The sequence below is a fragment of the Bombus affinis genome, chromosome 15 (genome assembly GCF_024516045.1).
Source record: "Bombus affinis isolate iyBomAffi1 chromosome 15, iyBomAffi1.2, whole genome shotgun sequence".
NCBI classification, from domain to species: Eukaryota; Metazoa; Arthropoda; class Insecta; order Hymenoptera; family Apidae; genus Bombus; species Bombus affinis.
In genome coordinates, this window is record NC_066358.1 from 8,827,120 (window position 1) to 8,841,525 (window position 14,406).

At 42.1% G+C, this 14,406-nt stretch overlaps 1 protein-coding gene across 1 annotated transcript in view; it reads left to right on the plus strand.

Annotated features, from left to right (window-relative positions):
- The window catches only part of LOC126924684 (insulin gene enhancer protein ISL-1), a 36,603-nt gene that overhangs the window by 16,273 nt on the left and 5,924 nt on the right, over positions 1-14,406 (plus strand). The window contains exons 2-3 of the mRNA XM_050739436.1: positions 9,813-9,999; positions 12,232-12,536. Coding sequence (XP_050595393.1) covers positions 9,813-9,999; positions 12,232-12,536 — 492 coding nt within the window. The remainder of the gene's footprint in view (positions 1-9,812; positions 10,000-12,231; positions 12,537-14,406) is intronic.

The window sequence follows — 14,406 nt, forward strand, 5'->3', positions numbered from 1 at the left end:
ATTCCCGATCCTGCTACGAAACCGGCCAGGCCGCACAAAAAAAGGGAAATAATTAGCGGAGGTGTTAATGAAATACCAAACGAACGCCGTGGGACACCGGGTCGGCGCCTCTGAACTGCCAACCAGACATCCTCGACACAGTCCACGGCGCCGCGCCGTTTTCTTTTCCTCGTCCTTCTGTAAAGCTGCAACCGCTACTCTCTAACGTATCTGCTTGTTCCTGGCTCCCCCTCTCCGTCCTTTCTCCGCGTTTCCATCTTGCCCCGATGTACTTCTCATCCGACACTCTCAACCCTTCACGAATTTTTCGACTTTCGACGAGGAATGCCTTGTCCACCCGCTCGGAGATCTTCTTGTTACTTGGACGGAATCTCCAAACTGATTATCATAGATCTGCTTTCGAACCGATGCGGTGCTCTGCTCCGAGCACCGAACGTGTCGCTGTGTCACGCTCACGGATATTTAAATAGCAACGTCGGTACATCTCGAATAAGAGGATACCGGCTGTTCGTCGTATTGTGAAACTGAAAGTGACGACTCGACTTTAGAAAAGGGCATCCGTATTTCCCGTACTGGAAGCTGTCCGACCGTTTTATGTAAATACGTAGTTTAGTTATGATTATTACGCTATTGATATACTACGTGTATTTAGTTATCGTCGATGTTAGCTCTGTCTTCGATGTTGCGCGTGATTTAAGCGTGTCCTAAAAAAAAGTACCTTGTAAAGTAGAGAAACGTACCTTGTTCTTCCTCTGTAATATGGCCTAGGCCCTTTCGCGCGATAATCTACTTTCGTCGCATGGATGGTTCTTACGATTTTACACCGAATAGAACAGTCGACTGGTTCGTGATTCGTAACTCGTGGCTTGTAAAATTTGCCTATGTTAATGTTAATTTAATTCTTCGCTTTTTGTTCGAATCTAGAATCGTCGAGAGGAATTTCTCGAAAGGTCGTCGCAATGGTCGAACCGCGATAACAAATTTTGAGAAATTCGACGTTCAACGTACGTCGATTACCATAAAATTACGTAGTTGCTCGGAACGTATATATATATATCAATGATACGTTACTTCCAAAATACACGGTTTCCTGCAAAAGCTAACAAGCCAATTAGAATTAATGTATATGTATAGAATTGCGAAAAAGACGACGCGAGAACCATGTGTCAAATGCACTGTTCGCCGGTTTAAATCAACCGTAAATGTATGCGTTTGTCCGTGATTAAGTAGTTAAGTTGAATTATTCACAGTTTTCTGCTTCTTACCGAGTTTGTTCTAAACTTTCTACCAGTTTAAAATAGCTATATCTAAGAGAATAGAAATTTCGTCTACGCTGACGCTTCTTTCAAAGACAATCGCCAATCGAAATACTTTAGAAATACGCGAGAAGTTCCCTCGGGATAAGCAACATTTTTCGCAAGTAAAAATTCGTTAACGATTGAAAGGTTATACCGTCGGAATAAATGCAATATTCCGTGACAAATTCTATATATAAATTTGAAAGAAATTTGCAAGTTGAAACTGTGATAAATCGCTGTAATAACGAAACATATGTCGCGTTGCACGTATCAAATAAATCAAAATCTTCGTACGTTGTCGTGCGTTTCCTTTCGTTGCCGCGCTTTTTTAGGAAATAACAAAATCAATTTCCATTCTTTTCGAAGATTAACTATTTCCAAACGATCCGTCCTCTCCTCCAAAGAAAAGTACGTACGTGTTTGTTATTCGAACGACGTTCCACGCTCGAGAAATTACATCGAACTCGATCGAGAAAGCATCGCGCATACAGTGCATCATGACATTCGATGATCGGATTTCGAGTAGATATACCTAACGAAATATTTCTAGTCGTATTCTTTTTCTTTTGTTCTTTCACGCCGAAACGCTGCCCCTAAGATACTTTGCCCTCCTCTTTTTTCCTTTTTCCCCTCTATCTTTGCTGGCGTCACTCTTGTGTCCGGTCCTCTTATTCTATTTATGTGCCTTCTTATTTTCGTACCCCTCTTCACCGTCTTATCTACCTGTTCTAAATTCAGGATTTTTTATGCGGCTCCCATCGTCCTACCGTCAAGGGGTTATCCATCGTTCTACACGCGTACGCGGTTCTCGGAAGTACAGATTCTATAAAACAGAATGCGTCTGGATCGTGACTGGTTCGGACGTTCGTCGAAAACGTCGTTGTAAAGTTAAAATAACGAAACCGTGGACACGCAGATGCGCTGATTTATCATCGGTGCGAAGATGTCTCGAAAACTTAAAATAGATGATAGAAAGCGAGGGTTTATCGACTTTCACTAATGAAATATCGCTGTAGTGGCGGTGCTAGCCGGCAATAAAACTTGGTTAACACGTTAATGTGTCCATTAGACGAGTAGGAGAATCGGCTCGTAGGAAAGCTGATAAATAATTAAATAGAACGATTCAATTTCGTCGATGACTTTGGCTATTTGCGCTTTGAACTTTCAAGTTTCTACATGATGTACGTACGACTTATAAAAAGTAATGAACAACAGTTACTTTTAAACAGAGGGAATGTTATCGTTGAAATAATTGCAATAGTAAGATGAACGAGGTAAACAGAAATACACGAGGTAGCTGTGCGTGACCTTAAAGCTGACGATGATTCGCCACCCACATTCTACCAGTAGCAAGCTACTCTAAAATCCCAGCTTCTCTCGTCTTTGTCCTTTTTTCCTTCTCCATCCTATCCCGCTTATCGTTATTATTTTTCTTTCGTCTCGCAGAACCCATTTTGCCGCCAATCAATCCGCCTTGATTTATAATACCTACATTGTGGTTTCGTAACGCCGAAGGAAGATACACTTTCGAATACGGATAATTTAAAAAAATAATTTAGAAACGTAAAAATACAATTTCCTATCTGCAAGTATAGGCGACTGTGTTAAAATAGCTAGAAAATCAGGGAATGAGGGAGAAGAGAGAGAGAGAGAGACATTATTATATCCTATAAACATGTCAGCACGATTTGCAACCGATACGCATTATGCGTGTTATGACATTTGTAGCACAGTTCGATTTCTCTCGAGTCGAGATCTAAATAAGAAATTGAGGGGAAGAATATTTTACGGGCAGACTCGACTCGGGTCTGCGAGATTTGATTAAGCATTCGTTATCATCGCATACGTTATAAACTTGTTGGAAATACGATATTAGTTTTCCCATAGACGAGTTTCGATGCTGCGCTTTGCAGCACTTAATTGACAAGCTCTTTATTTACTTTCTTAACGAGTTGGTCGATAAGACTTGGAAAACACGCCAAAAGTTTCCGTCTTACTGGTTAAGTTTGCTGAAACATCGTAGAGATCGTTCGATTTGAATTTAAAGTCTTACCACAACCCCGGTAGTGCGTATATTGAGCAATACGTGCCGCGTGTTTTGTCGTTAAACCTCGGATGACACGACGTTTCGTCGCTTTCGGTTATCGATTCTGCGATCATCCTCCACGACACCGTGCGATTGCGCGTAATTAGCCGATTTCGTTGTAGGTATTTCGAATTCTTCGCGATATCAACGACGAACGAACACGAAGCAAAACGATCTTCGATATGGCCAAATCGTTCATTGATTATTAACTTTACGGTAACGAGCGTTTCTACGATCTTCGAACAAACTTGGCCAAGTCGCTTTCCAAGCAGTTGAGAATCATAAACGACGTTCTATTATTTTCGTTACTAGACGTCTTGCCTATCAGGCCTTTGCGTGTACGTACATGAAACGTCTATCCGAGACTTTATCGTATCATTTACAAATTCTAATAAAGCTGATCGACATGCAGCGAAACAATCACATATCGACGAGGAAAAATACAAAAAATCGGCGAAAAGAAAATTCGTCGCATCTCACTCACTCATCGCATGTCACTCACGTGGAACATTAACGTAACGAGTAAATACCAGATATTATAGTAAATTCGTCATCGCAAGAAGCATCGTAAATTCGAACGTTCCATATTTATAAGAGACAGAGAGAATGAGAGGAAGAGAGAGAGAGAGAGAGAGAGAGAGAGAAACACGTCGTTGCAGCGTTCGATGCATCGGTGTATCGGTGCACGGCCAGTTCTCGAAGATACGAGCTGCTTGTCGTCTCTGGGAGCTAATGGGACGCCGCCGACACTCTCTTCTCTTTCGAATCTCTTTGATCCTGACCGAACTTGCCCTTGCCTCTACCTCCGCGACTCCTGTCCTCTTCCCGCTTCCCCTCGCCCCTGCTTGTTCCCGACTCCGCGTCCTGACCTTATCCGCAGCCTCCTCGGGATCTTCATGGTGGTCGCGAGTCTCATGCGTGTATACGCCGTTGTAAAGCCAAGATCCGGTAGAAATGATCGATTTTTGCCGAGTCTGGAAGTCAGCTCGTTTGTCAAATTACTTTGTACTCGGTGTGATTATCGTGACTCGCGAACCACAAAGATAATTATACCTTTCGCGTGGCGGTGTTGCGTTGGATTTTCCCAACTTAACGAGGCTTAATGCGCCTTTTCGATTTGTTGCCAGATACGTTCGCTTGAATTTCGGGATGTGCCGAGATTAAAGTTAATTAAAAATTGATGGGAATAGATTGCAAGACGTGTTCGAGAGACGCGCGATAAATCTTCGAATCAACGTAGAACGTAGGACGAAAGTAACGTCTGAAAGATTCCTGTCCAATTAACAGAACGCGCTGAACGTTGCTTAAAAAAATATATGTACATATTTAGTTGGCGTAATAACGGGAATGACATAGCTGGCATAAGAGTTTCGCATAGTACCGTATATTTGCGTATATATTTTCACGGCCGGATTGCTCCTTTTCTCTCTCTCTTAAATCCTTATCCACGCACACGGTCGAAACGTTTCAGGGTGGCCGTAAATCTCAACCCTTTACCGCGTGCATTTACATCTGGCTGTACGCGCGTGGATAGAGCAAAAAGAGAGAAAGCTCATCTGTAAGCTTATCCGCGCTATCGTGTACGGTACGGATGTTCTTCTTATTTTCCAACCGGTTGGGAAACGTTCGCAGGGGCCCCGTGTTTTTACCGGTTTCGGAGTAAAATTTCGTGAAGTCGGAAGCCAAGTAAGACGCCTCGTTCTCGTCGTAAAACTCGCGGTATCGCCATCGTTCGCCATATTTTTTTCTCCCTCTTTCTAATCGTATACACGATTTTAACGATGATCGTTGTTGCTCCGCTCCATCTTCTTCCTCTTCCTCCGCTTCAAAACCACCTTCGAATACGTTGTTTCATTGAACAAGAAAGTTCCATGGGATTTCTGACCTCTCGCTTCTTTTTATAGAAACGGGAAATATCGAACGACTCGAAGTTACAACCGACAAGACAAAAACAGATTTTCGCAACAAGTTTCGGCTTCGGTATATATATATATATAAAATGTTCAATTCTGGATAATTCAGGAATCGATTCTTAAGTCACGTCCTAAACTACCGCTCTTCCTCTATCAATCTTCAATACTTTAAATAATAATTTCCTTCTCGTGATCGTGTCTATTTCTAATGCTCGAAATCCTTCTTCTTCTCTAAACATCCGTCTGTGTAATGACTGTTTGGCAAATTGGTTGTTCGCAACGACGAATAATCTCACATTTTTCGTTAAACGGAGAAAGTCCTTTTTTGTTGTTCCGCGTTTGAACTCTTAGGGAGTTTACATATATATAAAGAAACGTATTTCTATCGCTCTACTTTTATACTCTGCTTTTTTTTTTAACTTTATATTCAAATACAGAGATACACACGGGAAGCATTGAAGCGACTCCGCTTAAATAGCATTTCGAGCGTAAGTTCGTAAACGATAACTATATCTATATCGGGAATCGCATCTATTTACGCTTTTCTATTACGGTTTTGCATTTTCATCGACCACTCAACATCTGCCGCACGCGCGCCAACAAACTGTTACACTCGTAAAGTTACGTTATAAGCGTCTAGTTATAGAAAGTACTTAAAGAGAGAAGAAATAGCGTTTGCCGAATCTTTGTACGAGCATTAAGGGCTCTGTTTATCAATTTGATAGGTTTCACTTACTATTTCAACCTGCTATTGGGAGAAAGAGGTCACATCGTAGACCGCGAGTACGCTTTTTATCGTGTACACCGGTGCATGATAGATAGCACATTGTAGTTGCACTTATCAAACGATAAGGTAAATTACAGCTTATGGTTAAGTTCATGTGGCACGGTGTTGACAAAAGCGAGGAGATTCATATAAACTTGTTGTCAACGGTGTCGCTTCTTTCATAAAAATAATGTTATTTGACTTACAACGGTGAAACAGGAATCTATAGCTACGCTTGTACGTTTGCGGATATCTTCTAATATAAATAAATTCCTATATCCTACGTACGCTGTACTATCGTCTATGCTGCATCTAGTCGTACCGTATCGGACAACTATAACGGATAGAATATCGAAAATGAAACGGTATAGGAATCTAATAATATTCTAGAACATTGGAATATTATTATTCTTCGATTAAAAGGCGATATCGTGCATCCTAGTTGTCGAGTCCGTCGTACCAAGTTTCAAGAAGAGATTTCATAATCGCCACGATACAAGTAACCTTCTGGACTATGTCTTTTTTCCAAGTCCGTATATATCGATTATACGTACGATCGCATTTTAAAATCAATATGAAACGCAACTGCGATTGTATCTAATAAATTCTACGTATATCATCGTCTATGCGCGTGATAATTTTTCACGTTCGTCCATAAGCTAGGCACGAATTAATTAACGGTTAATTTATCGCGACGATTATTATTCAGTCGTGCTCCTCGTAAATGCGCTTCTACATAATATTCGTTGTCATTCTTAATATTTACGGCTCCTTTGACAGTTCTTTGAAATGTTCTAGCATAATTCAGACATCGTATTGCAAAGATAAAATATAGAACAATGTATCATCGTGCACAGTACCGTGCAAAAGTTTCTGGATCGTATGTCAAATGGAAACGTTTTGTTTTTACGAACGAATATAAACGGATTTAGTATTACGTTAATTAATCGTTAATTCTGCCCGATTGCCATTGTAGATATATTTAGTTGACGTTATAAGATCCGTAATATAGACAGTTATGACTGTCGTACAGTATCGCAGACGCGTTAATAGTTTGGCAACTCTTGGCTCGATATTTCTTACTTGACTGTAACTGTAATTTGTGTATACCGTTATTTTTAGTCAATTGCATAGCCTTGTTTCCTCTATCTACAACAAAGTAATAATTTCTTTTCCTTGTGCTTTTCCCCACTCGCGTTAAGCATCGCACGTAACGTACAACGTTTTCGTTCGCAATCCTCCAACGAGTTAATAATTTCCAGAACAAAATATCGCGAAAGCTCGTCGCAAAATACGTTCGTTACTTATATACTATATACCATATATCGAAAAGAATTACTTACTCGCAGAAAAACCACCCCCGGTTTGACAACCCGTGCAAGGATAAAAAATCAGAAAATTGAAACTCGTTCGTTGATCGAAACGTGAATGAAACGCGAGCGTCTCGAGAACGCAGAAACGGATAAGCGAATAAAAAGCGCGGCGTGGTGCGTCGCGTGGAAGAACAATATCGCGACAGGCGTCTGATTTCGGGGCGAGCGGAAAGCGTTGACGCGGAATGATGCATCGAAATTTATTATCGAAGTTGGATTCCACGATAATCGCGCGCCTCGTCTCTCGCGTTGAGTGCAAGAGACGAGACGAGACGCGACGCGACGCGACGCGACGCAACACAATGAGAGTAAGAAACGCGTTTCGCGTTTAGGTTAGGCTTCGCGGTTGAAAGGAAAGAAGCTGCGCGCCGACTCGATGGTTTCAGCCACGGAGATCTGGGCGGAGTTTCGAGCTACCGAGCTGAAAGTGCACCGCCCAGCTTCGTCCCCTGTTCGTCCTTCTGTGTTCACCATTCCCCTCTACGGTGATTCCCACCCTTGCCAGGATTTCTTTCGCGGTTCGCGTTCCTAGCGCGCAAACGCACCCCGGCATACAGCCACAAACTTCGGATAGATGCGCGCCACCAGTGGACCAGCCACCGTTGCACCGCGTCTACTTACGCCCGGCCCGTTCTTTCCCATCCTTTTCCCCTTTTCGTCCTCCCTTCTTGTCCATCATCGTCACTGGCATCCTTTTTCGATCCGACTCGATTCGTTCGAATCGCATAGCCGAATCTATACAAAGACAAAGAGAGAGAGAGAGAGAGAGAGAGCTTTTACGATGTTCGGATGTATCGAGGTAGGACACGTTTTGTTGAATATTCGTAGACGAGCAGAAAGTGGATGTACAAATTTCGTCAGGAATAGAAACTTAACGAAGGACGTATTTTCCATGTCAATTACGTATGGACGATTCGAATAATCTTAGAACGAAAGACACGATATGAACGACGTTTAACGATCTCGAGTCTCCTTCCTACGAATTTATTTTTATCGTGCCACCCGTTGTACAAGCGACTTGCGAGGGTAAATCAGATCTCTGGCAAACAATGGGCTTCTCTCGGTATTCTTTTGTTCCCGTCTGCGCGTTAAAACTTATCAATAGCCTTTCGGTGAAATCTCGACTTGCCCGCTTTTTGCACGCGTCTCACTCGCCGAAACAAAAGATGATGACTGTAATTTTCGCCGCACAAGTGTCTGCATTGGCAGCTGAAACGACGCGACGCCAGCCTACGTGTTTTCTGTGCCGCGACAATGCAACGAAAGTAGAGGAAGCCGGTTGTCCGTGGACGCTTCGTTCCAAAGCACGTCTATTCAACGATGCAAGTTCGTTTACGGAATCGTTTCTATATCTCTACCATTGACAAGATTTCAACGTATTCGCGTGCACTGTGCTTGTAAATACGCGATACGAACGATTCCATGCCGAGCACTTTTCTACTCAAACAGAAACACGCCTCGCAGCTTGAAGTAAGATCGATAATGATCTCCGATGATTCGACACCTTGAGAAACCTATTTTAATCGCGATAATTTTCCCATAGGATTCTGTACTATTTTCTCGTGAAATAAAGGAAAATGTAACGAAATCCCGTTCCTTCGTAAGCAAGACGTGGTTAATAAGTCTCGGAAAGAATAAACGGTAGCTATTACGCTTAATCGACAGTGTGATCCGATTATCCTGTGATTGACTACTCGAAATTTCTTCGTGTTTTGACGACTTAATATCGTTATTAGCAACGATCTTGTCGCTGATGCTTACATACCCGATAGACAGCCTGTTATTATCGAGTTGGTGAACAAACGAAACGAGCATTAATTATGCGTTCAATCGACGTATAATCCTGATAGACAACGCGATTGCCGTTGCCCGAGATCGATCGTATTCTTTTACCATTACGTTTAATATTTCGCGAAGAAGCGAACGTACTACTTGGACGAATACGATGCGATTGTCAGTGCTCGTGCGTTTGAAGCTTCGGCAAAGGATCCCGTGTACCTTGTTTGATTTGAAATCTAATTCGATGATCGAAAATGGGAATAAGGTCAAGCGGAGAGTAATTTCGCTGGAAAATTAATTCCACGTTAAACGAGACCGTTCTCAGTATTTTACAACGTTACGTAATAATATACGCTGTTGAGTAAATATTTAATTACCGTTAAATTATTTGGCCAGAATAATTCCATTTAAACGCGCAAGAGGATTCGTCCCGTACTTGTTCTCTCGAGTATTTGTAAAAATTAATCAACCAGTCGGAATATCGTTTTCTCAATCATGAAATTTTAGTCGTACGTCTTTCGATACACGCGTGATAGTTGCCTAATTGCATACTGCAGGGAATCTATGTGTTTGTAACGGAAGTAATTTGTTTTGCAGAGAGCACAAGTTCGCATTGCGTGGGATGCGGCGGTCGAATTCACGACCAATGGATACTGCGAGTTGCACCAAATCTGGAATGGCACGCCGCCTGTTTAAAATGCGCGGAGTGCCAGCAATTTTTGGACGAGCACTGCACTTGCTTCGTACGAGATGGGAAAACTTATTGTAAACGCGATTATGTCAGGTAAGACGTTGCCTCTACTACGTCGTTGGTTATATTATCTTTGACACGCCGATTTCGTTCTTTTCATTTTCCGCTCATCTTTCCCTAATCATCGACAAATATTACCTGTTTTTTTTTTTCCATACAATAAACGTTCTAACCTCGAGCGTTATTTCTTTCCATAACTCTAAGCTCTTCGGCGAATTTCGCATAATCGAACGGTCGAACAAAATTTTGACGATTAAGAGCGCGTTATTTTCGACTAAAATGAGATAGAGGAACTTGGAAACCGATGGCATTCTCGCTCGCTCGTGGCCATTCGCTCTCTCCGATGCGCGTTCGCGAACACCGAGATCGGGGAGAAATAAAAATAGAAAAAAACGATGCAACAGGACGAGCGAAAAGGAGAAGAAAAAAAAAAGAAAGAAAAGAGGAAAATAAGAACTGACAAAACGTTTTTCTCCGGAGTATTTTTATCTAACATACACGAAGTAGAAACTACGGTCTGCGTGCGAGGAAATGCATCGGTAACAAAAAGCGTGGTTCACACGTGGTTGCCTCGAATTTACGCAATTCAACGTAGTATTTCTCGATTCCAAGTTACGCTAAAAATGTGTACAATGAAATTTCTGATTTCAACGTAAGAGCGTACAGTAGCTAAACGTGTCCTTATTCCGCTCGTCGCGTGACGTTTGTCAATCGTTCGAATCTCGGTTCATCGTATTTTTTTTAAAAGTTCGATACTTTTGTGACTCTTCGATTTATTTATTATAGCAGAAAGTTAAACGTATCGAAGTTTCGAAACTCGGGAAAGTGGAAGAAGGCGCGAGCGAGGGATGTAACTCGAAGTGAGAGCGCGTTCGAATCGATTCGACGATACTGGAAATCCGACGAAACGACATGCCGTTTTCAATGCAATTCGAAACGAATGGCGAGAAGAAAGACAGGAGTTTTTAAAACTCGCAGCATCGATCGACACGAATTCCCCCCGCGAAGACGCGAACATGTAGCAAATATTTTTCTGGCACGGGGACAGGCGGTTTATTTGCATTGATCCATCGAACGTCGAAAAGCGTCCGAAACGAAGAAGAAGACTGGCATATCCGGTCGACGCGGATTTGCCAGGGCTGAGCGACACCGATGACGCCTGTTTGTTGTTTCTGTCGCCTCGTACGAAAAGTCGAAACAACCGTGGGGTAAAACGTTTCCTTCTGGGTGTTCTTCGACGCAGACGTCCTTGAGTAAATTTGGTTGTCGACGGATGGAAAGTAACACGGCTTAAAATTACACGTTAAAAAAGTTTTGCCGTGATTCGATCTGTTTCGACGTTACAACAACGTTGTGACACAGTATCGACGGAGCACGTGTTCGCGTTATCGATCTTTCACGAAATAATCGCGCGATTAATTTTTCGTTCGAACGATTTTCTACGATTTTACGTTCTACGCAAAAATCACCGTTGTGATATCAATGGCGAGTAAATTATGGACGAAACTTGGTGATATAATTACTGGAACAACTGATAATTAACCAACCACGTAGCATCAGAATGGAATTATCTATCGCATGAAACTTTTTATTAATAAAATTCGACAATTTAGAAAGCACCGCTAATGAATGCAATTTAGTTCGTTCGGTTTCTGCGAACGAAGTGCTGCAGGCAAGCACAATTAGCTTGAAAACCGATAATTAACTGCTCGATCCGGCAGCCGAGTAAAATTTCGCGGAATTATACGTAGAAGTCGATGCAAATGGAGACAATAAATAAATTTGCCGGTAAATTTACCTAAAAAAAAAAAAGGTGATAATTTCAATTTTTATATTTAGCGGAATTAGTAGGATTTCAGATGTTTGGCGCGAGTTAGGATAAATCCTGCGATCTATTGTTACATCAGGTTTAATCCGGTTTTTAAAATCCTCCATCTCTTAACACCAATTTGTATACATGTTTTTTCGTTACTTTGATACTGATAATTATTCGCTCTATCATAATGTATTCCTTATTACTAATCCTCATTACTAATGCCTAACAGCCGAAAGAAAAATAATTACCTAGGGGAACTTACTTTCTCCTACAACTGACACGTCGCGGGCTTTCCACGCCTGTCGTTAATTCGTAATCGATTTTGTCAATTTTTTCGGTAATACTTTAGCCAATCGTGTCTAATACCAAAGCCTATACCAAAACTACGAGAAAAACGCGATCGGAAATGAAATTGCGAAGGAATCGTTAACGCAGAGAATTCGTTTCAGATTGTTCGGAACAAAGTGCGACAAGTGCAGTGAGTGCTTCAGCAAAGACGACTACGTAATGAGGGCAAGGAGCAAAATTTATCATATAAAGTGCTTCCGATGTTCAGCCTGCATGAGGCAGCTAGTTCCTGGCGATGAATTTGCCTTGAGACAGGATGGCCTCTTTTGTCGACACGATCACGACGTTCTCGAGGGTGGGAAACTGTGCTCGGGGCCTGGTGGTGTTCCTGGAAGCGAGAACAACAACAACGCGTCCCTTATGAATAATAATCATCATTTGCACCCCAACGACGGCTCGATATCAGGTAAAGAAACTTCTGCCTCTTTCGTCAATTTCGATCTACGCGACGGCAATGCACGTACGATGAAATTATTTTCGCACCAAGTACGAACAACGAGCGATATTTGATCGCGAATAGGAGGAATCGGTACGGTAATCTTTAAAATTATATCAGTATCCTGATATTCGTGCGATTGTGTGAATAATCGTCCTATGATGTTAAAGATGCTACTGACTTTGTAACAAGAGCGAAAGATTGGGAATCTGTAAACTACAATTTCACTGATGTTAACGTTTTCAAGTGCGATGGCCACCAACGCGTTGTCGAGTGCGGGCCAAATATCGATGCCTTGATGTTTTGTAACACCACGTTGATGTCACGCGGCAAACCGACCCTTTACGCAAACTTTAGAAAGACGAAATTTCTAGCAAAGAAAAAACGCCAGCGACTGGTTAACTTTGGGAGTAAATTTATGCGGACAGCAAAGTGTTAATATTAATTATAAACGATACATTAAACACGTTCGTATTACCATTATTTGCAACCTAAAAGATTAACCCGATGACAAAGTTCGGCAAACGACAATTTGACGGGATAACTTTTATCGCGTCGACAAATGAGCGTAACCTATTTGCGGATTACATCGTCTGGACACGGGCTACCAGGGCACAAAGAGCAAATTTGCAAAAGGGACTTCGCTCGAGGGGAAGCTCAAAGGGCCCTTCCGATGCAACGCTGTTGTATTAGGATCACCGGTCATAATTAGGTGTTGATAATTGAAGCCTTTAAGACCCGAAAGGCTTGACCACTTCCCTCCTACGCGGCCGGATTACACAGGATTAGCGTTCCTCGAGCTAGTCCTAATATACGAGCACACACTGTCTGCAGATCGGTTGGATTAAAATATCTAATAAAGCTGGCGAGCAGATAGTAACTTAATTATATCGACGCTGTTTATTTCGCGCGACGTCCATGAATTCGCAAATATAGTTTAACGAGATCTAGCAGAATCGAAACGTGACTAGCTGATTTAGCGATAGACGGATCCCTGGATGGAGGTATCTGACGGCATGAAAATTGTCAAAACTGTTAGTTACAGCTAGCGGATGTTTGGCAAAAGGGTTGTATCTTCGAATCTAACAGATTGTTCTCCTTTCGATGTCGTTTCTAAACGGTTAGCAAATTCGTGAAGAAATTCATGGAGAAAAATCCGAAGATTTGCGACAGTCACATAGAGAAACGTCAGAAGCGGCGATGGCTTATTATTTATACATGGCCGCGTCCACTATTACTAATTCATTATTTACACGCAGCGACGATAAATTATATTTGGACGAGGATTCTAACGACGTGGTACGAAGCTGGTTAATCGGTGATAATTGAAAATTGCGTAGTACGGGACACAGGGCGTAGCTGAAACGTTCACTTCTAATTCTCGCGTAAACAATTTCATGGAGGAGCGGCGCGAGCCGCGTATTTTCCATGATGTTTGTCACTTGGCTTCCTTATGGAAATGGTTGCGCCTAAACCGTCTTTTCCCGATGCACGAAGCCCACGGGCCACGCACCGGCGACGGCAGTGGTTTGACAACTCTTTACAGGGGAACAGAGGTGTCAAATGTAGCACCTCTCTGCCAACTACCGTGGCACATAACTACGCACGATCTCCTTCATTTCTTCTTTTTATTTATGGACGTTTATTCAACTTTTTTTTCCCCAACCTCTGTTCGGGAGTCGCTTCCTTTTTCCTTAGTTTTAATGGACGGACCATCTACGAATTCACGTACACTGCCGTTGGATATTGTTGCTCGTCTATCGTTACGATTTTATGCCTTCGAAAGGAACGGGGATTACTATTTTTCTCAGTTGGGTTTTATCGTTTCATCGATGATCGA